At 34.0% G+C, this 26,377-nt stretch overlaps 1 protein-coding gene across 3 annotated transcripts; it reads left to right on the plus strand.

Annotated features, from left to right (window-relative positions):
- Window positions 1-777: 777 nt before the first annotated feature.
- Window positions 778-25,081, plus strand: LOC136040926 (uncharacterized). Of its 3 annotated transcripts, none has more exons than XM_065725357.1 (5): window positions 778-811; window positions 14,522-14,683; window positions 19,213-19,512; window positions 22,356-22,465; window positions 24,860-25,081. In XM_065725357.1, the coding sequence occupies exons 1-5, from the start codon at window positions 803-805 to the stop codon at window positions 25,005-25,007; spliced, it is 729 nt and encodes a 242-aa protein (XP_065581429.1). In that variant the 5' UTR covers window positions 778-802; the 3' UTR covers window positions 25,008-25,081. The 3 variants fall into 3 exon arrangements, with proteins under 3 accessions (XP_065581429.1, XP_065581427.1, XP_065581436.1); XM_065725355.1 differs by lacking the exon at window positions 778-811 and adding an exon at window positions 9,003-9,148; XM_065725364.1 differs by lacking the exon at window positions 778-811 and adding an exon at window positions 9,219-9,242.
- The last annotated feature ends 1,296 nt before the right edge of the window (window positions 25,082-26,377 follow it).

The following is a 26,377-nucleotide window of genomic DNA, read 5'->3' on the forward strand; positions in this document are numbered from 1 at the left end:
CAAGCCGCTGCAACCTAAACATTTTGAGGGTTGGTACAAACCTCAAGTCTTTCACCCTGCGTACAAATCTGCACACCAACAGGATGATACTCTAGAAAAAAATACTTTGAACACAATAAGAAAAAAAATAAAGTTCTGTAAGTTCGGATAATTAGGTTCAGATAGATATATAGATAGATAACAAAAGCTTATAGGCCACATACACACAAAAATATCTATAAATAACAAACAAGCATTCCAGATATGTCTACTGTCCAGTATGTCTACTGGACAACATATGTTAACAAGCCGCTACAACCTAAACATTTTGAGGATTGACACAAACCTGAAGTCTACCACCCTGCGCACAAATATGCACCCCAACAGGATGACGCTCTTGAAAAAAATATTTTGAACTCAATAAGAAAAAATAAAGTTCTGTAAATTCGGATAATTAAGTCCAGATAATGTAAACTACAGGCCATGATGAATACACAATACCCTCTAAGCGTTTTAGGGCTTTGTTAAAAAAAACACACACTTTAAAACCATATCAGAAAAAAATGGTTCGTACCATTATTACAATGGTACTCAATTCAGCAGGACAAAAATAGTAAGAAGTGCTTTCATTTACGTCACTCGATTATAACGAACGCCATAAGGCATAAAAACAATTTAAGTGGGGCTAATTTTCTCGAGACCAATTTTCCTAAAACTTGTTTGTTCATAATAGAGAATGTCTTGGATATAAAAAGCAAATTTTAAACTTATTTTAATAGTTTCACATCTGCTTTTCACAAGATCGGTGTCAATATAATTAGCTATGCAATTTGTAAGTTTCTTTTCTTTTTTATTGCTTTTCGTACTTTCTATCACTGCTTGTCATGAAAAAAGGATCAAAATCAGGAAAAACAATAAGTATCCTATCATAATCTGAATTGAGCAGAAATCTGCAATATAACTGGCTCTGTATCAGGTTTCTGATTTGGAGGATTCAAGCTATGAGGCTTTCAACCGTTAAGTTGGAGAACCTTTGCATGAATCCCATTCCGACGTTCAGTTCAGTTCAGTTCATAATGTGGTGCATAATGTATGCACCTCGGATCATGAAGAGGCCTTTTTAACTATTAGATAATCGGTAACTAAATGTGTTTGTACAATTTAACATTTCAGGGGAGTGGGTACTATCAAACAAATACAAAGTAGAAACAATAGGGAAAATCTTTTCAAGACAGTGGAAATCAATTCTGTGAACATTCCGGCCCTATGTCCAAGGACCGTCTTCAGCACAATACGAGAACGAGAGAGAAAATATGTATATATAAATAAACTTACATTAAATTGTGAGAATTAAGACTAAATGATGTTTTTTAAAATCTTTTTAAAAACAACCCTAGCATTCTTATTTCAACGAAGTTCAACCAGGACTGACAAAAAGAATGAAGTGAGAATATAAATTCATTCAAACTAAAGAGAACAAAGTGATTAAATGCAATTTCTCAGAGCCAACCTTGCTTTTTTAGCAGCCTGTCTCAAAGGTCTTTTCGTAGCTGGTTCAATAGTATTATAAATCGGTTTAGTAAAATATTTTGTTAGATCATTTTTAATTAAATTTGAGTATAAAGAATTTAGTGAGTATTCCCCTAAGTCCCTGTTCAAAGAAATATTATTATTTATTTTGAGATTAATTTCGATTGATTCTCGAACCACCTGTTTTATCCCCAAACCATTACTGATGAGTGAAGATTTTTCAAAAAGTATCGCGTGGGACTGATTATTAAATATATGCCAACCTAAAGCAGAATCAAAGGAGTTGTTGGAACTATTTGAAATTAAATAAAAAAAACAAGTTTTTTTAACTGAAAGTAAGGAGCGACATTAAAACTTAAAACGCACAGAAATTACTTCGTATATGAAAGAGGCTGCTTCCTCATCAACGCCCCGCTCTTTACGCTAAAGTTTGACTCTTTCTCTCAATTCTTCTTTTTAAAACAGTAAAAAACTTTAGCGTAAAGAGCGGGGCGTTGATGAGGAAGCAGCCTCTTTCATATACGAAGTAATTTGAATAAAGGAACAAATCTGACAAAGCCATTAGAGTAGTCCACTAGACGAGTCTATTCGAGTAGTAAAAACGCATTCAGCAATAAACAAAACAAACTTTGACTTTTCATTTTTTTTTTACTTTCTTTTTATTCTCGTAAAATATTACTAGTTCCTCTGAAGTTGATACTAATCATTGAAGGTAGACACTTAAATTTGATACCAAAGGTCTCAAAGGCGGATCTAGAGCAAACTCTTGGGGGGGGGGTAATGTGACAAGGACACTAAAAATAGACCCCATCGAAAAGTTTACTTTAAAAAGAGTAAAAATCAGAAAAAACGCAGGATGAGGGGGCAAGTTGGGGGCGAGACCCCCCATCCTCCTGGATATGCCAGTGAAAGGTCTAGCCCCTTATCCTTTCCCAATATATCGTAATTTAATAATTTCTTAGGCTGAAAACTTTTTTGCGTTTAATAACTGAATTAAATAGCAATCAGCACCCTTTCCCTGTTTTTTTTTTTTTTTTTTTTTTTTTGAAACTTCAGCTTCTCGTGATATCCGATTGAAATAACAGTGTTCCAAGTTTGCAACCTTTATCAACTTATGAGAAATTTTAGTTATTGTCAATAGCTCGATTTTATTGGAGAGGGAACCCTACTACTCGGCAAATCAGCTATCTTTTATCTTGCTTTCTTGTTTAGAAGACGTTTGAGCGAATCAACCGTTCATATACGTGCGATCCTCACTTAAATCTTGAGCTTTCGGGTGGCCATGTCATTTTGAAAATCACACAAATGAATTTTTGGCATAGGTCATGCCGACAGCTAAAATATTTTGACTTGTACAACGATGCTGCACAGTGTTCTTGCTTAAATCGCTGATACTGGTCCTCATATCATATCACTATCCCGCTGTGGCAAAATAATATCTCTTAAAATATGAATTCAAATTTGAATTTCAGCTATTGTTAATAGTTCGATTTCATTGGGGAGTGAACCCTATTACTTGGCAGATCAGGTATTTTTTCCTTATTTAAAACCAACGATCTTAATTTGTGTCAGGAATGACTTGCATCAAATAGCGCCAACTTCTAAGTTGTGAAAGTAATGCATCTATCCTAGTGATTATCGTGATTTTACAAATTTGCAACAAAACCCTTTGAACATGATAATTTTGCAAGTTTGAAATGTGTTCATAGGAAAATTACAAGATAACGAGGGAACATTACAGTCTAATAATCAACTTGAGGCTTGATGATAAAGAATTATGGATTAACAAATAATTATTAAACATTATTTATACTTTATTCCTTTGATGATGAAGAAAATTGACAGTTTTTTAAGGAATATTATATAATTTAAGCAAATCATTAAACTATTCAGTGAATAATATGTTATTAGTTTTGCAATACTGAACAATGCGAAATATAAAAATTGTAGTAACAAATTATGAGTGAAGAACAACAGGTATAAATACAAAAATTAACTGCAAGAAATGGATTTTGATAACATAATAGTGCATGTGTAAAATGCTAAAATCAAAGTACATGTACGTGCGCATCAAAATAGTGCGGTAAAAAAATCTGCTTTTAATTGCCATTCTAAATATGCGCAATTCATTAAGTTATAGTTTACCAATAACAAATTATCAGCTGAATATATATAGGGAAAAGACTGCTTTCTGGTCTTTTTAATGGCATTGGCTTAGGCATAAAGCCCTCGCGAATGAGTCACGTCAAATGCCTGAAATGGATTGCCTCTCTGTGACAAAAATTTTATGAATTTTCGCTTTCTTTAGTTGCAAAAAAACTGATCAGCCCATCTTTCTTATGAGATTAACTATAGTATGGTCTATGTTAAAATTTATAATGTTAGGTTCATTAATTTTGGTAAGTTAATCCCATATACAAAGACAAATACACACAAGGGCGTACCTAAGAGGAGGGCTAGGGGGCTTAAGCTTCTTCCCAAAAGATCCCATGTTGAACAAATGTATCTTAAGTGTGAAAGAAAAATTATCGTTTTGATAAGTTTACTTGTCTGTTTTGAAATTAATGGCAACATAAATGTAGGAAAATCATCCGATTTTTTGCTTTAAACTGCGTATTTGAGCAATTAATGTTCTTTCTTTTTTTTTCTCTCTGTCTCTCATTAGACTTATTCATAATAAATCAGTAAGCCCCCTTCTCAAAGGTAGTAAAATTTAATATTTTTTTTAAGTTTATTTGTGGTGTTAACAATTCTTGTACTTTTTCAATAATTGACCACTTCCAGTCAGTCAGTTTTGAGCCATGTTGTTGGATTTTCTGTCGAATAAAGACATTTTTAATAATACAGATTTAAAACCAGCATAATTTGATCTTCTAAGGGGCTCAAGCCATTCTGTAGCCATGTGCTGTTGACAGTCTTGAATATTAGCCCTTTCTTGTCAACCATTTTATTAAAAGAATCCTTTCATCTTCTAGTTTGCTGCAGGGCTTTTAATTAAAGACATGTCTTGGCTGGCATGTACGCAGGATTTTGTTTTTACAGGGGGTTCGACAAAAATCAATTTTTACGTAATGATTTGAAAAGAAGCGCCAAGAAATTCAACAAAAAATTTGGATTTAGTGGGGGAGGGGACCTGGCCCTGGGCCCCCTCTTTGTATCTTTCTGTCGCTAGGTCATTTTTAAAAAGAGCTGTAAAGTTTCAGACTGATCTAAAAAAAAAGTTTACGGTGCATTTTGGTTGATCCCTTATCATTCTTAGTTTTTGCTGCTGTTTTTTCTACATCGTCCTAAGGGTAATATAAGTTTCAGGTTTATTGGAGCAAAACAATTATGGGATCGTTTTCAGGCGTTTCTTTGAGAGGGGGAGGATTGGTCCTAAGCCTAAAATTTATTTTGTATTGTGGATTATGTTGTCCCCAGGACATACGAAACAAGTTTCAGACGTATAGAAGGAAACCACTGCTTGACCTATTTTAATGCCCTCGAACATTCTATACTCTCTCACAACAACCTGAGGTCCCCTCGGCCGAGGGACAAATCTCAAAAAGGTCCAATTTAATTGGAAATCAGTTTTTATCACATTTCTGGGCCCCATTTATAGTGGTTAGCACCCCAAATGTAAAATTTTCTATTCTGCATTAGGATTCCATTAGCCCAAGGACTTTCAGATGTAGTTCTGTACAGAATTTTTCATCCCATTTCCTTTTTGTTAAATGGATTTTGCTGGATTAAGGTTAAAAATTTAAGAATTTTTGTGAAAAAAAATATGTTCTTTTTAGGGGACTGAAATATTGATTTTCGGGCGAACAAATATTTTCTTCTAACTATTTGAGCATTGGGTTACCCTGGTTCAAGGACTAAAATATGCAAGTGTCAATCGGATAAATAAAAGTCTTTAAACCATTCTTCAGACCCCTTATTTATGAGTAGAGGAGTGCAAAACTTTGAATCTTTAAATTACTGTTCTCTTGTCTAAAGGACTTAAGAATGTAAGCTCCAAACTGATTGGAATCAAAACATTCTTGTTCAATTGTTGAGCCCCATTTCCTCTCCCATCCCAACAAAATTTGGAATCTTCTTGGCCCACGGAGCAATCCCTGAAACGTTCAGGTGATCAAAGAACATTGTTTTATGGACCATTTTTATTCTCGTTTTCTGTAGTTTATTCCCCCGCGGGGCTCATCTGTTTCCAAATTAGGGCCCTCTTGGCCCAAAAACTTTAATTAAATCGAGGAGTCTAATTTTCCAACCGCATGGAGAAGAAAGTCTAATCTTTTTCAGAACCAACTTTAAGACGAATCATTTTTTTTTTTTCTTATTATTATTTCTTTTTTGTGTGGGAGACTCGTGAACAAACCGGTTTCTTTTTTAGTTTCTTTCGGCTTAATGCGAGACAAGACAAAGACAAGTGACAGAATAGATGGAAAATATATGATTTGGGCTATATGTTTGTACATAAGGAAGGGGGGGGGTAAAGTATTTGGACAGTTTGAAATCAGAAAACAATTCTTACTTAATAATATGCAGAATAATTGTACCTAACACATTTTGCATGCAAACCCGCTATACTTTACCCTCCCCCCTACGTGCAAATACATAGCCCAAATTTGTTTCTAAAGTAACGAAGACACCAACAACAAAAAACCAGTTTGTTCTCGAGTTACCGGAATTTTTCATGGAGAGAGAGAGCCAAATTTCCCGGAATTACTTGAAACAGAAATTAAATTTTTAAAAACAAGTTTTTTCAACTGAAAGTAAGGAGCAACATCAAAACTTAAAACGAACAGAAATTAATACTTGTTAAGCCAGAAGTGAGTAGAAATAAATTCAAATGATTTTCCAGGCGTAAAACTACCACAAATCACCATCAATAACGAACAGAAATTAAAATAAATAACTGATTCAAACTAAAACAAGCAAAATTAACATGCACTCAACACTGACAACCCCACACCTCCTCAAGACCAGAGTATAATTTGCACTTTACTGAAAACAAAATGCATTTTAAATATTTTCCCTTTTTTGACTTTAACAAATAAAGAAGTATTAAGACCATAAGTAATAAATATCACAATACGTATATCGAACTGACAATAAACGGTTATTTGTTGTTTTTATTACAAAAGTGCAATTTATGTTCTGGCCTTGAGAAGACATGGGTGTTGTCAGCCATACTCCTTTTAATTTCTGCTCGTTTTGAGTTTGACTAGGTTAATTGTAATTTTTGTTAGTTTTGGGTTTTATTAATTTATTAATGGTGATTTTTGGTAGCTTTGCGCTTGGAAGGTAAGAAAAACAAACGTTGAATTTTGCAGGGCTTCCGACCGTCAAAACGTAAACAATAAGAATTTATTGGTTCCCAAAGCCAACTATCCTTTCAAAGGATAACTGAACCTACATAAACTTTTTGCTGCCATATATTTTAGCTTAATTTTATTTGGCACCCACTACTGCCAAAAACTACGGAAGTTCATATGGAAGCTTTTTCACCAAAAATGGATTTACTTTTTTTCCAAGTTTTTAAGATACTTTTGGTGTGTATATTCCTCTTTTTCCCGTTCATTAGCACTTTTCAACGAAACAAAAAAAAAAACTAATAAAACTCTCAAATCTGGAAAGTCTTATTTTCCACGGTGGGGGGGGGGTATTTTCCAGGTGGGTATTTTCAGGGGAGTTATTTTCTGTGGGGTGGGGGTATTTTTTGGGGGGTACTTTCTGCGGGGTATTGTCGTGGGGGGGGGTGTTTTCGCAGGGGGTATTTTCCACGGGGGGTATTTTTCGGGGGATATTTTCTGTGGGGGGATTATTTTCTATGGGGATAATCGGTGAGTGGGGAGTAAACGCCTAGAACCCTCAATATGGTGGATTAGACGGTCTTTATCTCAGCTATGTAAAGCAGGAATGAGCTCAAAGATGAATTAAATGCACCTGTTCTTTTTTTTATTTAATGTTAGCTTAAATGACATTGCCCTTTTGGAGGGTTTGAGGGAGCAGTAGCTCCATTCTTATTTGTGCTAGCACTTATTTGTAAACCTGAAAAAGCATTATAATTTATCTTCAGCCTTGTTGTTGTCGAAGTACGTATTTCAGGATACAAATTGTTTTCAGTGTAGTGGAATGACAGTTTAATCTTCTAGAGAATTTAACGTGGTGGTAGCCCCACTTATTACTTGTGGCGATTTCTGTTCGTTTTAAGTTCTACTTGATTATTCATTTCAACTTCTGTTCATTTTATGTTACATTTATTCCTTCATAGCAGTATCAACTTGTTTTTAGGTTTGACTAATTATATAACTTTATGTCTTTCATATTACTATATTTCCAGTGCTACGACAAAACTGTGGCTCAATTTTGTCCAAGTATGACAACCCTTACTGATAGATGTCAAAATTAAAAAAAAAATCCAGGCCCCTTTCCCTCCTTCTGCAAAGACTTAAGACTGGGTCTAGATCACAAAATAGGACAATTTGGACTCCAGTTCTTATCTTATCTACAACCTATTTTCATTGAGATCTGGCAACTTGTCCTTATAGATATCTGGATGAAAACAATTTGGGATCTCCTCTCTTACTACATAAAGTGCACCTCCAAAAAAAAACTCAACTAGGACTGCTGTGTCCCTCATAAATCATGTGTATCCTTTATTTTTCCGAAATGCTTCCAAGTGTTTTACATCCTAAAAGCTGAAAATATGTCCGAAAACTATAAGTGTATGTCATTAGTGGAAACCTTGAAGTTACTTTCCCAAAATACTAGGCTATTTATATATATATATATATATATATATATATATATATATATATATATATATATATATATATATATATATATATATATATATTTATAGTTGACATTCAGTTACATTCAGTTGAAGTACCAAGGACAGTTAAATTGAAACTTGATTTTTGAATGGATTATACAGTAAACCACGCAATTATAAATTTCAAAAAACTAGGAAGAAATCTGTAGTTCAAGTTTTTAATGAAAAAACAAATATATGTAGTTATGCAGTTCTTAGTAGTGGCAGATACCTAATAAAAAGACGAAATTTTGGTGATAGTTGTAAAAAAAAAATCTAAGAGAGCCAAACGGCTTAAGAAAGCGTCGGTTTCCTTTGGGTTTAGCTGTTTGGGACTCAACAAATAGTTAAGATTTGAGTTTTTACGGAAAAAAATATTGTCCAATTTATTCAGTTATTTTCCTGATTTATTTTCATAGTTCAACGTGTCAACGCTGACGAAAATATGGTTTTGCCCTAAAACTTCGAAATTTTAAAAGAACCAAACAAAAAATCTTAGAAAATCTTAGTTTTCAGATATGACTAGACCTGACATGGGTCCTAGGGGCAAGACCTGTTTTCATTTCATTGACCTTGGTAGTTTAAAAGCCCAGAATAAACTGCATATCTGAATAAATTGTGTGAAAAAAAAGAACAGCAGCTGGCTGCTAAAACACTGCAAAACTTTCATTGTCAAGGTGATACAAATGTGTTTTCTTGGCCATAAGGACGGTTTTCTGTGATTGGTCAAGTCTCAAGATGCTGGATGCATCTGTGTTATCTATATGAACTACTGGAGAAATTGAAGTACAGTAACGTCTCTGCCAACTCGTAGTTAACAGGATGAAATCATTTATTGTGGTACTAGTTAATCTTTAATCTCAGTGGCTATGTTAGATAAAGTTGTGCATGCAAAAGTAATTTAACCTATGTGATGTAGTTGTATATGAAAGAGGTAACTTTGACTATTAAAAGCGTATCTTTCCCACTTAAAACTTTCTTGAGTATTCATGTGCTTAAAAAATTTATTTACTGGAAATTTCTCTCACGAAAACTTCATATTTATTAGTGCTCAAAGAGGGGGCCATATCTTTTTCAAACCAAGAAAGTGTAATTTTATTGTCTCACTTATTTTCTTAATAAAAGATAAAGAAAGAATTAAATTCTTGCCTTATACGATAAACCTAACTACATACAATGTTGCTGTGAATATGCTTTAGAATCTGACTTTGATTAGCTGACTAAAATTCGCCGCAAAATTCACTTCTTTAAATTCATATTCAACACGTCTTCTTTTCAATAAATTGAAAAAACAAGTTTTTTTAAATGAAAGTAAGGAGCAAAATTAAAACTTAAAACGAACAGAAATTACTCCGTATATGAAAGGGGCTTTTACTCCTCAACGCCTCGCTCTTTACGCTAAAGTTTGACTATTTCTCATAACTCTATTTTTAAAACAGTGAGACACTTTAGCATAAAGAGCGGGGCGTTGAGGAGGAAAAGCCCCTTTCATATGCGGAATAATTTCTGTTCGTTTTAATTTTTAATGTTGCTCTTTACTTTCATTTAAAAAAACTTGTTTGTTTAATTTAATTTCTGGACGTTTTTGAATTAATGCATGTTTTGATCTTGGCTCCGCACATAAATAATTAAAACAAAATTTGCACATTAATTAATTGCAATTAATCGGAAGGTTTTGAGAAAAAAGGATAGAGGGGGGAGGCCTAGTTGCCCTCCAATTTTTTGATTACTTAAAAAAGCAACTGGAACTTTTAGTTTTTTAGAAACATTTTCATTGGTAAAAAATATACGTAACTTACGAATTAATTTACGTAACGAACTTCTACATTCGTATGTATTTATTGCGTGTATGAGGAGGTTCAACCCTCGTCGATACCTCGCTCTTTACCCTAAAGCTTAAATTGTGTCCCAATTCCTTAAGAATGAGCTCCGAATCACAAAGGTCGTAGAATAAATAGTTGAAATTACTAAAAATACTTTAGCGCAAAGAGTGAGGTATAACGAGGAGGCCAGCCCCTCATATGCGTAATAATTTTTGTTCGTTTTAAGTTTTAATGCTGCTCCTTACTTTCAGTAGAAAAAAACTTTTCTTATTTATTTTTTCATTGTTTTTTCAAATATCCTACCACGTACCCCCCTTCAAATCTCCCCCTAAACAAAAAAATCCCCCTGAAAACGTCTGTACACTTCCCAGGAACCATTACTATATGTAAACACAGGTCAAAGTTTGTAACTTGCAGCCCCTCCCACGGAGACTGAAGGGGAGTGAGTCGTCCCTAAAGACACAGTTATTAGGTTCTTCGACTATGGTGAATAAAATAGCTATCTCAAAATTTTGATCCGGCAACTTTTGGGAAAAATGAGCGTGGGAGGGGGCCTAGGTGCCCTCCAATTTTTTGGTCACTTAAAAGGGCACTAGAACTTTTAATTTCCGTTGAAATGAGCCCTCTCGCGACATTCTAGGACCAATCAGTCGATACGATCACCCCTGGGAAAAAAAAACACAAATAAACACGCATCCGTGATCTGTCTTCTGGCAAAAAATGGGAAATTCCGCATTTTTGTAGATAGGAGCTTGAAACTTCTATAGTAAGATTCTCTGATACGCTGAATCTGATGGTGCGATTTTCGTTAAGATTGTATGACTTTTAGGGGGTGTTTCACCTTATATTCTGAAATGAGGCAAATTTTCTCAGGCTCGTAACTTTTGATGGGTATAACTGATCTTGATGAAACTTATACATTTAAAATCAGCATTAAAACGTGATTCTTTTGAAGCAACTATTGGTATCAAAATTCCATTTTTTAGAGTTTCGGATACTATTGAGCCGGATCACTCCTTACTACAGCTCGTTACCACGAACTGTTATAAAAATTTGCACTGAAACTTTAAATTAATTTACTGAAATAGTGAATGAAACTTGGAAAAAATTAAAGGCACCTGTAAATGAAAATAGCATGATGTTATGGTAGTAAGGAAGAGGTAAGGATTATTTCATTTATATTTCCTTAGAAAAGAAGTAAAACTGTGATATTACCCGGAAATATTTATAATTGAGGTTAAAGGAAAGAAATCAGACATAAAAAAAAAATAAATATGCCGTTTGATTCCTCATTCGATACTCTTTCCAAATATGGTAATCAATGCTGTTGCATTTGTGTCCAAGTCTTCTTCCCCCAATGGGGTTAGATATAGCCCTAAGCTATATACAGAAGTTTTCTGATTTCTTGGATTTGCATTTTTGTTTTTAGTGTGTGTGCGTCTGTGCTTACTTCTCGTCAACAGGTAGCCCATATAATGCCAAATAAAGACAATTTCGAATGAAATCAGCAAAAAACCAGCAAATACTGCTGACCTCCCCCCTCCTCTTAGAAATATTTTGTCAAGTATCTAGAGAAGTAACGTTAATGGGAGGGAGATAGAACCTTACATCCCCCCTAGACTATTTCGACCCCCTAGATTTTGAAAAATACTGATTTTAAGCTATTCTCATTGAAAAATGCAGGTTTTTGTATTTTAACTGAACAAATAGTAAATTAGCATTAGGGGCTTTTTTCTCGTGTAAGGTAGTTAGGTTAGGTTAATCAAACTCTCAGGAATGAATTCAGAGTCTTAATAATCCCCCAGAAAGAAATTTGGAGTTTCTACTTCTACTCCTTCCCCCTTCAAAGGGCACTGGCTATCGACGACCTTTCATAATATTTGTGTTATAAAACTGAAACCTTGAGAAATACATCTACTGCTCAATTGAGGCACAAGATAAGGGTTTTGAGCGGCATACCTTTGCTCTGCTCAGTCCAGTTTATAAAGTCTTAAATATTTTAAATTCCGTTTCTTAATTTAGGAAGAAATCCTTGATATGACTAAAAATTTTAATCAGGTTATAGAAATTGCAGTTTCAAAAATTAGAGCCAATGAACAACAGATTTAAAACACAAAAATAAGGTGAAACATTTTTGTCAAAATTTAGGCAGGTACCTGTCACATATGGTAAGTTGGCAATATCTTCCCAGGGTGTGTATTCTAGGCACCAGATTCATCTCTGAAAGCTTCCTTCTCCTAAGTAAATTACCTTCCAAGATTTCAAGAAGCTCTTCAATTGGAACTTTAAAAAAGAAAATTAAAAAATAGCGAAATTCCCTTTCCTCCTTAAATTTATATATTATGAATTTTGCTCTGGAAAATTCGCTCGAAAATTCTCTCCGCGCAAAGTCCTCCCAGTGGAAATTCGTCTTCATTAACCCACCCGAAAAATGTATGCATACTTCCCAATAACAAATACCATACATAAACAATGGGCAAATTTTATAACTTAAAGACATCTCCACAAGGGCTGTGGGGGGTCATATTATCTCCAAAGAGATATTTATTAGGCCTTTTAACTATGCTGAACAAAAAAAAACAATCTCCGAATTTTGATCAGACTATTTTGGGAAAAAAGTGGCCTGGGAGGGGGCTTATTTGCCCACCAATTATTTGGTCACTTAAAAAGGGCACTAGAACTTTTAGTGTTTCTTTAGAATGAGCCCTCTCCCGATGTTCTAGGCCCAATAGGTCGAGATAATCACCCCTGGGGATATAAAAAAAACAAATAAACAAGCAATCGTGATCTTTCTTTTGACAAAAAAACAACAAAATTCCACGTTTTTGCAGATAGGAGCTTGAAACCTTTACAATAGGGTTTTCTGATACGCTGAATGTAATGGCATGATTTTCACTAAGATTCTGTGAATTTTAGGAGGTGTTTCCTCCTTCTTGTGAAAATCAGGCAAATTTTCTCAGGCTCATAACCTTTGATGGGTAAGACAAAACTTAATAAAATTTTTATATTGAAAATCAGTATAAAAATTCAATTCTTTGATATACCTATTGGTATCACAATTCCATTTTTTAGAGTTTCGGTTACTACTGAGCCAGGTCGCTCCTTACTTACAGTTTGTTACCACGAACTTGCTCAGATTCTGGCATAAAATTTCTATCTTTCAGATTTCTTCATGTCAGTAAACCGTGTCTAGGCTCTTTTAACACTTAGACATTTCATTTTGAACTTTGGTTTTAACTAGACGATATTATTTTTTCCCAGTTAGGAATCTTAAATTTGACTTGTTACATCGCTCAAAAACTAAACTAAACCTTTTGACGTAATATTATTATTATTTTATTTCCCAAAAAGACACACATAGTGCTAACATAGAGTAATGACAAAAAAAAAAGGAAAAAGAAAAGATACATTCACTTAAATCTCACAACAAAAAAGCACTAAGTAAACTATTTTCACCATCTAGCGTATTCATAAAGCGAGACCGGCGTTCTTCAATGACTACAAATGGTTGCGCTATACCAAAACTAGACACAAGTCGTCAATTACTCTTCCATAGAGGGATACCTAAAAGGAACTTGGCATAACGGAAATGCAGTCGGCGAATAGCTGTTTTTTTTCAGTTTGACTAAAAAGTTCCCAAAAGGGTGCTAATGTTAGTAGATGAGGCACAGCAAACGCATTGTATATTCTTCCTAGAATTGCCCGCTTATACCTGGATTTACATGAAACAAGAAGTCCATACGTCCTTCGCAGTCTTTTACTTAAAAACTCAAGCAGTAGGGTCCTAGTATGCTTTAAACTGGAACCAATTGGCAAACCACGGTAAGTAATACTAGACGAAGGCTAGATGTAGATGTAGAATATACACAAGTCTAGATCTAGAAGTACAATATACACAAGTATGTGTTCCGGTACCGGCATAACATTTGAGAATCTCTATTCATTTCTTCTTTCGCTTAGCTTTGCCTTTGGTGCTCAAAGTGAGCAGCCTCATTATAAACAGTATTGGAATATTTAAGGCGTGGGATTTAATTGGAATATTTAAGGCTTGAAATATTTAAGACGCTCAGCCAGGTTCGACCTAACTTTTAATTTGGGGAAGGTGAACAGGATGGCCATGCGAAAGCACAGGATGACTAGCCCACCTCCCCCCATTTATTTCTTTACCTTTATTTCTGTCCCTGTTGGCTTTCTCACTCTATTATCATATCATTGAATATGAAGCTGATCCTCGAAATTTACACATTTTCCATGATTTTTCAATGATTTCAGAAATATATTAAATCTTGTAAAAAAAAGAAAAAAAAGAGTAAATTATGGATTGATTAAATAGATATGAAATTTATTAAGTTGTTCGTAAGAAAAACACTATTTGTCTGTTTTTTTCTAGATTGGTCTATGTCTAGCTTGTGGGGCAGTAGCGTTCCCACAAGGAAATTATTTCCGAGATGAAACTTCGGTCAGCAGAAGCAAATCAGATCGAGGAAAATATGAGCCCAATACATATCGGGCCCGAAAACGGCAAAGCTATGCGCCAGGTGGATATGAACAAGTAAGTTTTAATTGTGTATACTGATATTCTACAGTTGATGAATTAGAATACTCACACTTATAAAGCTGACATTCAAAAGTTTCTTTGAAATAGGGTTCCCCAATTTATACAAAATACGTTTTCTGATTTTGTTGGTTCCATCTTTAATACCAATAGTGGTGTTACTTTAAGGGAAGTTTGTATTTTAAAGAATTATATAAATTATGAAAGATAGAAAATATTTAAATTACGGAAGAGAGTGAAATTACATGGATCTTGCCACTGGCACCATTAACCCTCTTAATTATTAAAATAAACAAAACTGAACTACTGAGACAAATTTTTTTAACGTTCTATCTTCAAATACAATATGAATGAAAGTAATAGTATATACAATGACAATCCATCCCTCCTTTTTTGTCTTATAAGGTTTCATATTTCATTGTCTTAAAAGGTATCCGGACATACAAAGTCATTCTTGATTAGTTACAATATAAACAATGACAATCCATGCTTTTTTTGTCTTAAAAGGTTTCAATTTTTTAAAGTAGCAGTAATTTTTCTACTTTTTGTTGCACATTAAAATCAAAGCATTTCTAAACAATTTTGTTTTAATGTTTTAATTTTTAGATTTTGGCAAATATTGTAATCGATTTTATTCCTTCATACCTTCTACCAAAGAAGGTATACTTTATTACAATGAAACGACACAAAAAAAGGATTTATCTTGGAAAAAAAAATGACACCACTAAACCACTAAACTCAAGCAAAACATGTGTCAAGCCCCTATATATAAAAATACGAAGCGGTTTTTTTCTTCTTTTTTTTGAGGAGAATGGTAATATATGGTTGTTGTTTTTTTTTTACCAAGAACAAAGATTTGTTTAAAGAGTTCCTTTTGGAAATCCTAGTTGTGTTTTTATTTCAAGCTCAACCACCTTAGAAATATTTTAGGGGTTGCACTTTTTAGGAATGATGAATATTCAAAGATAATTGAAGCATTGCTGTACAATAATAACCGCGAATTTAAAAATATAGGCTGAAGGGTGCGGGTTGTAGCGACCCTCAAATCTAAGAGTACTTGATCGAAGAATTCTTTCTTGTAAGCTGTAATTAAAAAACAACCTCTGCCAATAGAAATCCAAATTCTAATAAACAGAGGTGGATTATATACATCAAAAGAAGTTTACTATTTATACTTAATCGATTTTAAGCAAATAAATCGATTTTAGTTTTACTCACAAAGAGTTTTTATTGAAATTTGCATAAGAATTTGAAATGGGTTAAATACTCCCCAAGAAGGGTATGATCTTCATAAAAATTGTTCAATGAAATTCGAAACGTGTGTAACACCTATGGCTACTATCTACTAAAATGGACAAACAGCTATTTTAACTTGAGCTGGGTCAAAATGTTATCAAGAAACTATACTGAGAACTATTAAAAGGGTATTTATATAGCCACTCATTCTCAGAGGACCTAATGATTTTCAATAGAACAGCCGAAACTCAGCATGCATAGTCCATGAAAATGTGCCGTCATTATCGGCCATTTATCTAATAAAACTATCGACAATGGTGTAACGAAGAGTTGCGTACCAGCTATTAGGGTGGTTACCAGTGGAATCACTCCCCTCTTATTCCAAAACCATAGTTTTATGTATGACAATTTCATGAATTAATACTTTATCGCAAGGCATTGTTGCGTAAAGTCAAAAATTGCATACGAACGGTGGAAGCTGAGAGACTGTTGCCCCCTCCCCCGTATTTATACCGTGCAGATGGTATTAACAACCCAGAAAAAAGAAATAAAATCTGCAAGCTTTTTTCAAATAAAACTGAAGAGCGATATCGAAGCTCAATAAGAAGAGAAATTCTCCATTACATGAGGGAACTCCCCTTCAGAAAGCCAGTTTTTATTCCAAAGCTTGGTTTTATTTCTCAAATGCTTCAAGAGCGAAAGCATTGAGTCATAAGCAATTGAAACAGCATGAAAAGTACTTTCTGATATGTCTTAACTATGGAAGGTTGCGATTCATATGCAATTTCTTCAAATACTGAAATTTTGAATTGAATTTTTTTTTTGAAAGGCAATTAGTAAATAAGACACAGACAACTACCAAGTGGCACTATTTATTGTACTCAAACATGCTTTCAGTAAAGTACTGGTGAAATTTTAGCGTAAAGAGCATGGGGTCGAGGGAAACTTCACTCCTTATATACATGATAATGTATGTCCGTTTTAAGTTTCAATCTTGGTCTTTATTTTCGTTCGGAAAAAAGTGTAATTTTCTTTAATTTCTTTCAGCATTCTGCTAGGTGCTACTGAGAAAAGGTCTGAACAACACCACCAAACTATGCCATTCATAGAGTAATATCTAATAGGCTATTTTTTTTAATATGATTTTAAGTGTCTTTGCAATTTAATCTTCAATCCAGTGGTGAGGGATTGTGTACGCGGGAATTTCAAACTTTTAAAAAATGTGCATATATCTGACAGAGGTGCGGTGAGAGGTTCAGACGGGGTAAAAAAAAATAAACACCTGAAGCCAAGTTAGTTAAAAAATCGGCTACATACACTGCCTGTTAAACACCGCTTTCCACACTTTAATTATTACTTTTTTATATTCAACTTTCTCCAGAATTTGCACTAAATCAATTATTCACATGTGAAATCTGCTTTTCAGTGTCAACAGGTGTTTCAATGTCCATCAAACACTTACTTGTACTTTCTTTCCTGCCACAGATATGTCACAAATCATTCAGAATGCATTGCTCCAATCGTAAGGCAGTTTCTATTTACATCTTTTTTTCCATCTTCATTGAATCCAATACAGCATTTTTTCATCTATATAGCGGAATATAATACTGTCGACTCTCGATAACTCGAAATTCTCGATATCTCGAATAATTTTCAATTTCCTTGGAGAAACCTCTTAAGTCGAAGAAAAAACCATACGTAACTCAAAATAATTTTGTGGTCATATTTTGCCTCTGTAAGTCGAAGTCATTCAAAAATTGCACCAATAACTCCAAATTCAGTAGATAAGTCGTCATTACTTCAACTCCACATTTCAAAGTTTACCTCAGTATCTCGAAGATTTTTTTGGACTTCTATTGGTCGAAACCCGGGTATGCATGTTGCGACGTGTAAACTTTGACAAGCATTAATTTTTTTAGGATATTTTTTTTGTATCAGATTTTGTTAATGTTCAGGTGCCTATTTTCAAGAAAGCTAAATTTATTATTGACACTTAAAAGTCTAGTCTAGAGCAAAATCTTGGGAAGGAAATGTGACAAGGGTGCCAATGAGCAAAATCTTGGGGGAGTGGAAGGTTAATGTGATAAAGGTGCCAAAAATTAACCAAATTGACAAATTTACTCTAAAAATAAAGGAGAAAAAAAAAGGGAAAAGGGTACTAGAAAAAATCTTAGGAGGGGGAGGGCCCTTAGGAGGGGGTAACTAATAAAGTTACTCTTAAACTTTTAGTGGTTGCAGGGAGTAAATTTAATGATTCTGTACCCCTGTAATTCGAATTTTAATTTGGTTTACCTCCATAACTCGATACTTTTATAAGTCAATTCTAGGTAAAAGGACCTCTAAAACTGGAACTATGCATAAATCGAACTATACGAAAATCGCAAAAATTTTGTGGTCCCGTGAATTTCGAGTTGGCGAGGGTCAACTGCTGTATGTAAATGATGCACATACCTGGTCAAAAGTAATTCTGAGGGGCTGATTTTTCTGGTCTTGTGATATTTTGCTTTTTATATCTTTGGGTTTCTAAAAAAAAAAAAAAAAAAAAAAAAAAAAAAAAAAAAAAAAAAAAAAAAAAAAAAAAAAAAAACACCTTTAGGTCCCCCAGAAAATCTTTCGGAGTCGAAGTCTGGGTTGGGGTTTGAAAACAAAATATTGGGATTCTTTTTTTAAATTATGAGTTTTACTTATTTTGTATATCTTTGGTTTTGCAAAGAAAGACACACATGTATAAAAAAAAAACTGTGAGCTCTATTAAAACGTCCCCCAGAGGCTGAGTTTGAGAGTTTAACTATTTTGGTATATATCAGGCTTCACAAGAAAAACACACAAAATCCCCAGAGGCAAATTCTGGAAGGGGGTTTGAAAGCAAAGTTCTTAGAATTTTTTTTTTATTTACATCTTTGATTTTCCCGAGGAAAGCACAAAAAGTAGCACCATAGGCTCCACCAGAAAATCTCCCAGAGGCAAAGTCTCGATAATTCTTAAAATTTTTATTTTTAAGTTTTGAATTTTGCTATTTTTGAAACTCTTTGGTTTCCTAGAGGGAAACCTTAGAAGAAACGCTAAAGATAAAGGATTTAATTGAAATCCTGATGGGAGGGTCAGGCTCTTTTTTCACTTCTTTGTTTTAACAAGTGAGACATAGTTTTTTTTTGTGTATGTGTGTCAATTAAGTATTTGATCCCAACAGGAAAATACGATTGCTTTGCTCTGATTGGACGGACCTTTTTTTGCACATGAAAAATACTTTTACGTAAAACCTAAAATTGACAATTCAAAATAAATTTCAGCTACCAAACCCAAGACCGTACAGTAGTCCAGTATATGACGAGGAAATAAAACCCTCTGCATCAGCCAAAGCTTTCGAAGAACCCATTCAAGATTATAAGCCAACTCCAACTTACAAAGAGCGAAGAAGAGCGCCATCTTATAAAACTGAACCATCTTATAAAGCTGAGCCCTCTTACTCCCAAGAACAATATAAAGAGGCTAGTCAAGACTATGCTAGTGAAGATTATTACGAAAACCCAGAACAAGCAAGTTTCGCCAAGGAAGTGCAATCTGTAGCGTCTAGCTATGTCCCTAGTGAGGTAAGAAAACTGTTGCTCAAAATTGAAATTCACGGGCCAGTATTATTAAAATAATATTCACATTTCGAAATTTCAAATGAGGGGGCTTAATAATTTATTTAAATAAGTTTCGCTTTAGACATTGATTCAAAATACGTCAGCTTTAATAAGTTTGGGTCTACCACCCAAAACAGAAATTTATGTGGGGAATGTACTTTTAAAGACATTTGTATGTCCAAATCTTATCAAATAGATGAACCTTTAGGTTCATTCGTTTAGGTAACTTCGTTACCTTTAGGCAAAAAATAATTGAATTATTTAAAAGTAATCACCCAAACACTCATACCTTTTTCCTAATTAATTAATTCCTATTTTCTAAAACAGTGAAAGAAGATTTGCCAACCAACTCCACAAATTTCCATCAAAATTTGTTTGAGAGCTAAGTATATGAAAAAATAGGAGGGGGTATACACTCTATATTCTTTTACTTGCTATTTGTATAAATAGAAAACATTTTTAAAGATAATTGCTTACATCGCGTTTGGATGTCTCATACTATGTTTCGTAACATAATCTTGTGAAAATAATATTAAAATAAAAAGAAAAAAAAAATATCTATAGGTCTAGTTTGAATGTCTCAAAAGCTTTTTTGTTTATTAAAAGAATAAAAGATTGCCCTTTCCTTTAATATATGTCTTTATATCACAAATAAAGGAAAAAACAACGTTTTTTAAGATTGTTTTTTACAGTTTTTTGATATTTTGCTAATTATCTAAACAATTGATTTTTGCTTGATTACGGATGTATAACTTAGTCTGAACAATCAAATTAGAACTTAAAAGCTAGAAGTAATTTGCGTTAGAGAATATAATTGAAAACGGGGATTCCCAGACATCTCTTTCATAGGCAAATATCTTTCAGTGTTAGTCTAAACTTGATAATGTCTGTACGTTGTGGATCAACGTAAAAAAAGAAGCCTTTTTGTTGACTAGAAAACAGAAAAGTCAAATTTTGAAAGTGTGTTAGTATTAAAATCAGAACTGAATCCGGTTCGAAAAAAAAAATGCAAAACACCCATCTTTCTGGAGCCCATCGATTTAAGCATCACAAGTCTGATTTTTTAATGAAATTTAACAAGCATTTTTCAATAGCAAAATTAAAAAACAAAATGGGACAGTTATCACATTTTCTGAGAAAATTGCGAACGAAACAAACCACATCAGCAGCGTTGCCTCTATGTAAGGGGTGACAGTATAAATTTGGAGAGGGCTTATTTGGTTGAAAATCGAAAGTTCTAATACCCATTTTGAGCCCCCCCCCCATATTTATTGGAACTTTGGATTATGATTGACCAAATGGTCATCTTAAACTTTCATTCGGGTATTTTTTGGGGGAGAGGGGGCATTGTAAGGGGGCTAGTTGGCCTATAATCTGTGTTTTGTTCACTTACAATAGTACTTACACTTTTAATTTCTGTTCTAATGAGCCCTTTTCCAATCTTTTAGGACCCCTGGTTCAATGCAATCATCCCTGGTAAAAAAAAAAAAATAACAAGCAGCACACATCTGTGGTGTTTTTGGCAAAAAAAAATACAAATTCCAATTTTTTGAAGATAAGAATTTGAAATGACTACAGTAGGGTTCTTTGGTCATTTTGTTGTTAGGGAGAGAGGTAGATGCCACAAAAGGTGCATTTTAATGCAAAATATCCTTACTCTTGTTGAACCTTCAGGTAAACACAGAATGAGTTCTAAATAAGGGGAGGTGGAAATTGATATATAATCTTTCTTTATTTCTGTGAATATTTCTGATCTATGCCGTTATTATGTAAACAAAGAGTACCATTAATCCCTAAAACAAGCAGAATTTATTCCGTTTAGGAGGGTGGCTTTCCCCTCCTCATCAACAACCTTCCCCTCGTGGTCGTAGAAACTTGAGAGGATTGTTATTTGATCAGAAATAGAGGATTATAGTACTCTTTTTAAATTTGAAAGGGATTAATGACCAACCAGCCCCGGGCCTAGAACTGTTTTTGAAATCTGGTCATTTTGTTACCCATTAGTGCATCTGATAGATATTTTAAAGTATCTATTTTGTACTTTCTTTGTTACTGCTCAACTTTGCGTCTTGAGGAATTTTCTGTGGAGGAGATTTTCCACGGGTGGAAGTTTTTCTAGGAGGGAGATTTCTCTGAAGGAAATTTTTGGGAAAGAAAACGCCTCCCGGATGATGATAGTTACCTAGGTAAGTTGAAAGAAATATATCGCCCTGGCAACACATGATGTATGATACAAGAAAGAATGGATACGCTGTCATTTTTTTTTCTTTTCCTTTGCTTTGGAACTGAGTTATTAAATAGTCACTGAATAAATCGTTAAAAATTGATCACGAACTGTCTAAATAGAAATCAGAGGGCTTATCAATATACAGAATTAGAGTTTCGTAACACTTGTTGCTCGTTGTATTTTAGTGTAACACGTAAATTAAAAAAAAAAATATCAAGCTGTGTATTGTGATTAAATCGGAGGGGGAGGGGGCTCTTGTTCTACTGATTTAATTAAGCTTTTTCAAAAATTGTTGTTTCGACTGTTCAAAACTAATCATTTGTAGAAAATTCCCTTTCCTGAAATGTTAAAAGAAACTTTTTTCATCATATAAAAATATTCAAACGAACTCCCTTGGAGGGTTTATTTGATTTTTGCAACACCACTCTCGGGTGCAAATCCCGCTTGCTACGAATAATTTGATCAAAAACAAGAAATGTTCATTGATTCATGTGTTCAATTATTCGATTATTATCATTTCTTCAGTGTTTATTCGCTATTTTATAATTATGGTGCATTTATTCATGCATTATTCTTGTAGTCCAAAGGTTATGCACGAGGTGCAGGAAATGATGGACGACTATCATTTGCCATCCACGGTCAACAAGGACCTCACTCGTACAAGTATGGATTCGATACTGGAAGTATTGGGTAAGGGTGTTTTAGCTTTTTCTCAAAATTGCTTTTTCTTACTATACAGGGGTGGAAAACTATAGACTTTTCTCCAGTTTTGGATAAACAATTTCGAAGCTGTAGCAAATAGTCGTTCGCTTTTCTTCAGAATTCTTGCATTATGGGCGAGTTTGTCACTATTAGAAAATTTACGCTTATCGCGGTGCTTTCACACCACTAATGTAGGAATAGTGTATTTCAATGCCAAAAAAGAGGAGAATTGTAGTAGGACACAAACCGGAAGTAAGTGTATTATTGTGCTTACCATTTGAACAGGAATGTGACGACAAAATTGATTCTTACGGTATATTACTTCCCAAACTCAATTTGTTCTCCGCCAACAAGCAGCTATACATTGTTATACTATGCTTTGTTATACTATTAGCTATAACACTAACTATACACTGTTCACTTCGTTTTTTCATGGGAAATAAACATCAGCTTGGTTAAACAACGTGGGCCACAAGTCACCAAACAGAGACGAATTAATTATGTTTCTATCAAAAATTTTTTTTGAAAGTGCTTTGCAAAATGTTTATCCAACTCTTGATTGACATGAATTAGCAGACTAAGATATGCTGTAAAACATAAGCCTTTGGTCTATTTATGGGGACTTGTTCGTTCGTACTTAACTTTTTACTCAAAGGAGAATAAGAGAAATATTAAGCTAGAAGTCAGGAACATCCTTTGCCATACAGAAGAGGGGGTTGCCACCCTACGATTTTCAGAAGCCACCTCAACTTCCTCCCCCCCCCTAAAAAGTATAACATAGAAGATAGCTAAGATTTAAGGCTAGACTCAAACAACCTGGCTGTTTCATGATATAATATCTTTTAAGTTAATTTGCTTGCTAAATTAGGCAAAAAAAAAAAAAAAACAATTCATCATTAATTCAAGTTTTCCTTTGAATGTATGCCTCGGCCATGAGTAGACTAAGAAGGCATGATACAATCTACATATAAAGTCATCCAAGAATTCAAATCAGCTCAACATGCAAATACACAATAGCTAAACTTGTAGGCTACAGGTTCATTGAAAAGACATGATACATGACATAATCAGCTATATTAGTTTTGTAAAGATGCAGAGAAGGGAGCCCTAATAAAAACAAATTATTTCTTACTGTATATTGCTCAGTCTATATGGCTGTAAATATGCATAGGTGCTTGTATTTTGTGCTTTTCTGTCAAGTTGATCCTTCCATGTTGGTTATTTTGTTTCAAATTTTGTGGGTCCATCAAAAACAAGAATATTTGTCAATTTCTATTGCCAAAATCCTGCTGTTATATCCAAAATTCCTATTTTTGTGACACAAGATCCTTGGGCTTGGCAAGGAAAAAACTAGGAAATCCAAATTTCAAGTAGAAATAAAGTATTAAACTAGGTCTAAAAATATTAAAGAGGAAATGTTCAAAATAAAGTAGTCTACTCTAAATATAGCAGAAGTGGAATCAACTGTGTTTATAGACTGCCAGGTAGTGTTGCCACCATTACAGGATTCCTGTGAAATTTAACAGGTTTTCGTTTGGTTACAGTTTCAAGAGTTTTTTTGCCGGAAATGGTGGAAAGTTACAGGTTTTGAAGCTAAAGCTCCAGGTGCCGGCAAAGGGACATTTTAGTGCTTTTATGACAGCTTTCAGCTTTTTTCAACCGTATTAGAGAATTCGCTCTTGAAACATAAAGATGAAAAAGTCGAAACTTTGAGAGGGGTTGCTGAGGATGGCGGCATCCCTTATCAAGCACGGAATAATTTTATTTCTTTTTGAGTCATATAGTCACTCTTCAATTTCATTAAAAAATATGTTTCAAATTCACTTTATGATCTTTATAATATCACTTGTTGGGTTTGCTAAAAATGAAGGGGCTGCCGATTTTTGCGACAGCATTAAAATTTAAGGTATCTTTTAGGTCTATTTCCCTTACGTAGTAAACCAGCATTTTTCTGAACATGAGAGAGGTTCCTATCCCCTTCCTTTAATGTTCAGTTTATTGGTAAAGTTCAACTTTTTTACAAGCTTCTCTCGAAATTTAAAACCTATTGTTTCTGCAACATTTGGAGATTTGTAATTTTTCGTTACCCATATTGAATTGCCATTATATTGCTGTTTCCAATGATGTGTACTTACGGTCAGAATTACTAGATGTTCAATTAAAATCATTTCTTCGCTTAGAATCCCACCTTGGATCTCCTCCTCAGTCTTTAGGCTAAATTTTCATTTTTTTTTAACATATGTTATATACCAGCGTGATTTTTTTTACTTTGTTTGTACCCTTACCCTTTATTTAATTATTTTAAAATGAAATTATTTTGCTACTAAACTTAAAGAATACGTACCAAAATGCATGGGCTATTGTAAATGTACTTTTTTTTAGTCCTGACCGCCAGTTTCGTTTTGAAGAAAGAGATTCAGCTGGTGTTGTTCACGGAAGGTATGGATACTATGATAGCAAGGGGAAACTTAGAATAGTTAATTACAAAGCAGATCCAGTGCATGGATTCTCTGCCGATGCTGGTCGCTAGTGAGCATATTAGACTTTGTTGTTGCTGTTGCTTTTTTATTATTTATTTTTAAATAAATATCAAGTTTAAATCTATTTTTTCTGTTGTAGTTGTTTCATTGACGGATTTCAGTAAGATTTTCTTATAGGCTGCTGTATACATTAAAGATATGATTAATTTTAGTTTCATATATACTCCCAGCACAGAATTGAGTTGAAACTTGAGTTAGTTATAATTATTGATGTTGAAAAGTATTAAACGGGACTTGAAACATGACAACACACTTTTTTCCAATAAATATAAAAATAGAAAGTTCTGTCTCTTCGATGTGTCACTCAGTTAAATTTCCAAGGCCGGTGAACATCATAACTGCATTTGCCTAATTTTTTTTCCAGGAAAGACAAACCACTTTACGAGTGTAAATGTCCATCGTTCAAGGTTTAAGTAAAAAAAATTCTGATTTCTTGTAATAATAGCAGCTACTGGCTTTAGAACCCTTCATAACCGTGGACGGTAGTCATTGTAATCCCAACTTCTGGCATCACAGTTTTACTAACAACTGCTACCTAATAATAACATTTAAAACCCTTAAAATCCTAATTATTCCTATATTCAGATGCTAATGGCTAAACTTTGTGTTCCTGCAAGTGATTCCTGAATAGGGGATTTAAAATTCATATGGTAGTTGCAGCAATTGCTACAAAGTAGTAAAGAGCAAACCATAGTCCATAGCGACTGAAGGTTTAAAATTTGTTCTGAAAAGAAAAATCTAGTGAGAATTACAAAAATTATTTTCTGAAAATCGTCCATGGTTTTCGGGCTGAATTAGACTAATTTTGAGGCTTTGAGCCCCAAAATTACCTTGGCTTTGCTCTATCAGGTCAGGATTTTTTGCTACAGAAATTTAAAAACGATCTATTTTGCATAAAATAAAAACAAATTCCTGTGGGTCATCAGCGGAGAAACTCCTGACGAGTTTTTCAGTTTTTCTCAAGAAATAACACTCAATGTATCCAAATTCAGTTTTTTTTACTCCATCAAATTTGATAAGCCTAATTCGTAGCATTAGTAAAAGAAAAAGCGTTACGGGACACAAAATTTCAGAGTTCATTTCATAAATCATCGTTTCTACGATTCCTGTATGTAAGCAGCTGCTGGGTTGTCACACTTCAGCGACCAGCAGTAGTCCGCCACTGTCCCTGCGTCCCACCTTCCTTGGTACCTCTCATCCATTTGGCACATGTCCTGAAGGAACCTTTTGTCCTGCTCATCGCTCATCACCCCAGAGCCTTCAGGAAACGTCTCTATGTGTGAGAACTGGAAATGAATCCTTATACTCGTCAAACACCCAAGTTTTCGGAAGACCTCTATCATGCTGCTGACGAGTATGT

The sequence above is a fragment of the Artemia franciscana genome, chromosome 2 (assembly GCF_032884065.1).
Source record: "Artemia franciscana chromosome 2, ASM3288406v1, whole genome shotgun sequence".
Lineage (NCBI taxonomy): Eukaryota > Metazoa > Arthropoda > Branchiopoda > Anostraca > Artemiidae > Artemia > Artemia franciscana.

Excerpts from the sequence above, each read along its gene's own strand:
- LOC136040926 (XM_065725355.1), top strand. Across the intron at positions 19,513-22,355 it reads CTAGCTATGTCCCTAGTGAG|TCCAAAGGTTATGCACGAGG; the intron begins GTAAGAAAACTG and ends TTATTCTTGTAG. Across the intron at positions 22,466-24,859 it reads TTCGATACTGGAAGTATTGG|TCCTGACCGCCAGTTTCGTT; the intron begins GTAAGGGTGTTT and ends ACTTTTTTTTAG.